We start from the raw sequence: 1,066 nt of genomic DNA, 5'->3' as shown, positions 1-1,066 counted from the left end.
GCTCTGGGAGAAGGGGCTGTGTGAGGGTGGGGGCTCTGGGAGAAGGGCCTGTGCGAGGGCAGAGGCTCTGGGGGAAGACAGAGCCTGGCACCCCGAGCTCAGGGGGCATCGGGCACAAACAGACAGACAGCGCCTGGCACATCGGGCACAAACAGACACCCGTAGTCAGACTCTCCCCATAGCTCATCTGCATGTGGGGCTTGTTCCTTTGTGGGGAAGGAGACGGCTGTCCCTGTGCACCTGACAACGGTTCTGCAGGTGCACCACATGCTGTCTGCTTGGCTGGGCACAGGCTGCTCAGGGATGGGCATGGGAGCTGCACCAGGGAAAGCTGGGAGGGTGGGACGGAGCAGGGGAGCCTTCCAAGGCAGCTGGGGAGGGTAATGCAGGAGCTGAGACCTCCAGCCAGCCCCCAGATGAGCCCCAGCAGAGTTCCCACAGCCCAGGCAGCTGTCAGCCCTGGGGCTGCTCTGTGCACGATCCCACCGGCCCATCTCTCACTGCAGGCTGAGCCCAGCCCAGCCCAGCTGGCATGCGGTTCTCACAGCACCATGTCTTCCCTCATCAGCCGGGTCATCTCACTGTCGGGCTCCTCGGGGGGCTCTGGATTTGCTGCTCCCTGGGGCTGGGCCGGGGTCCCTGGAGCCCCCAGCTCCTCCAGGTGCACATGGCCTGCAAGCAAGAGGACAGGGTGAAGTGCCCAGGCTAGGGTTGCCAACTTTCTAATTGCACAAAATTGAACACCCTTGCCCGACCCCCTGCCCCGAGGCCCCACCCCTGCCCCTTCTCTGAGGCCCCACCCCCTCCCTCCAGCCCCCCTCCCTTCATCGCTTGCTCTCTCCCACCCTCACTCACTTTCACGGGGCTGGGGCAGGGGGTTGGGGTGCAGGTGGGGCTGCGGGGTCTGAGAGGGAGTTAGGGTGCAGGAAGGGGTTCTGACCTTGGGCAGGGGGTTCGGGCTTTGGGTGCAGGCTCTGGGAGGGAGAGTGCAGGAGGGGTTTTTGACCAGGGCCAGGGGGTTGAGGTGCGAGTGGAGGTGTGGGGTCTGGGAGGGAGTTAGGGTGCA

General features: G+C 64.9%; 1 protein-coding gene across 1 annotated transcript in view; it reads right to left on the bottom strand.

Annotated features, from left to right (window-relative positions):
* The window catches only part of LOC112120703 (scavenger receptor cysteine-rich domain-containing group B protein-like), a gene marked incomplete at its 5' end in the record, with an annotated part of 58,477 nt that extends 57,805 nt beyond the window's left edge, over positions 1-672 (bottom strand). The window contains one exon of the mRNA XM_029913874.1: positions 583-672. Coding sequence (XP_029769734.1) covers positions 583-672 — 90 coding nt within the window. The remainder of the gene's footprint in view (positions 1-582) is intronic.
* Positions 673-1,066: the final 394 nt, after the last annotated feature.

This window comes from Terrapene carolina, unplaced genomic scaffold (assembly GCF_002925995.2).
Source record: "Terrapene carolina triunguis isolate 2854851 unplaced genomic scaffold, T_m_triunguis-2.0 Scaffold1005, whole genome shotgun sequence".
Classification (NCBI taxonomy): Eukaryota; Metazoa; Chordata; order Testudines; family Emydidae; genus Terrapene; species Terrapene triunguis.
This window is presented reverse-complemented; position numbering and strand designations above follow the sequence as displayed.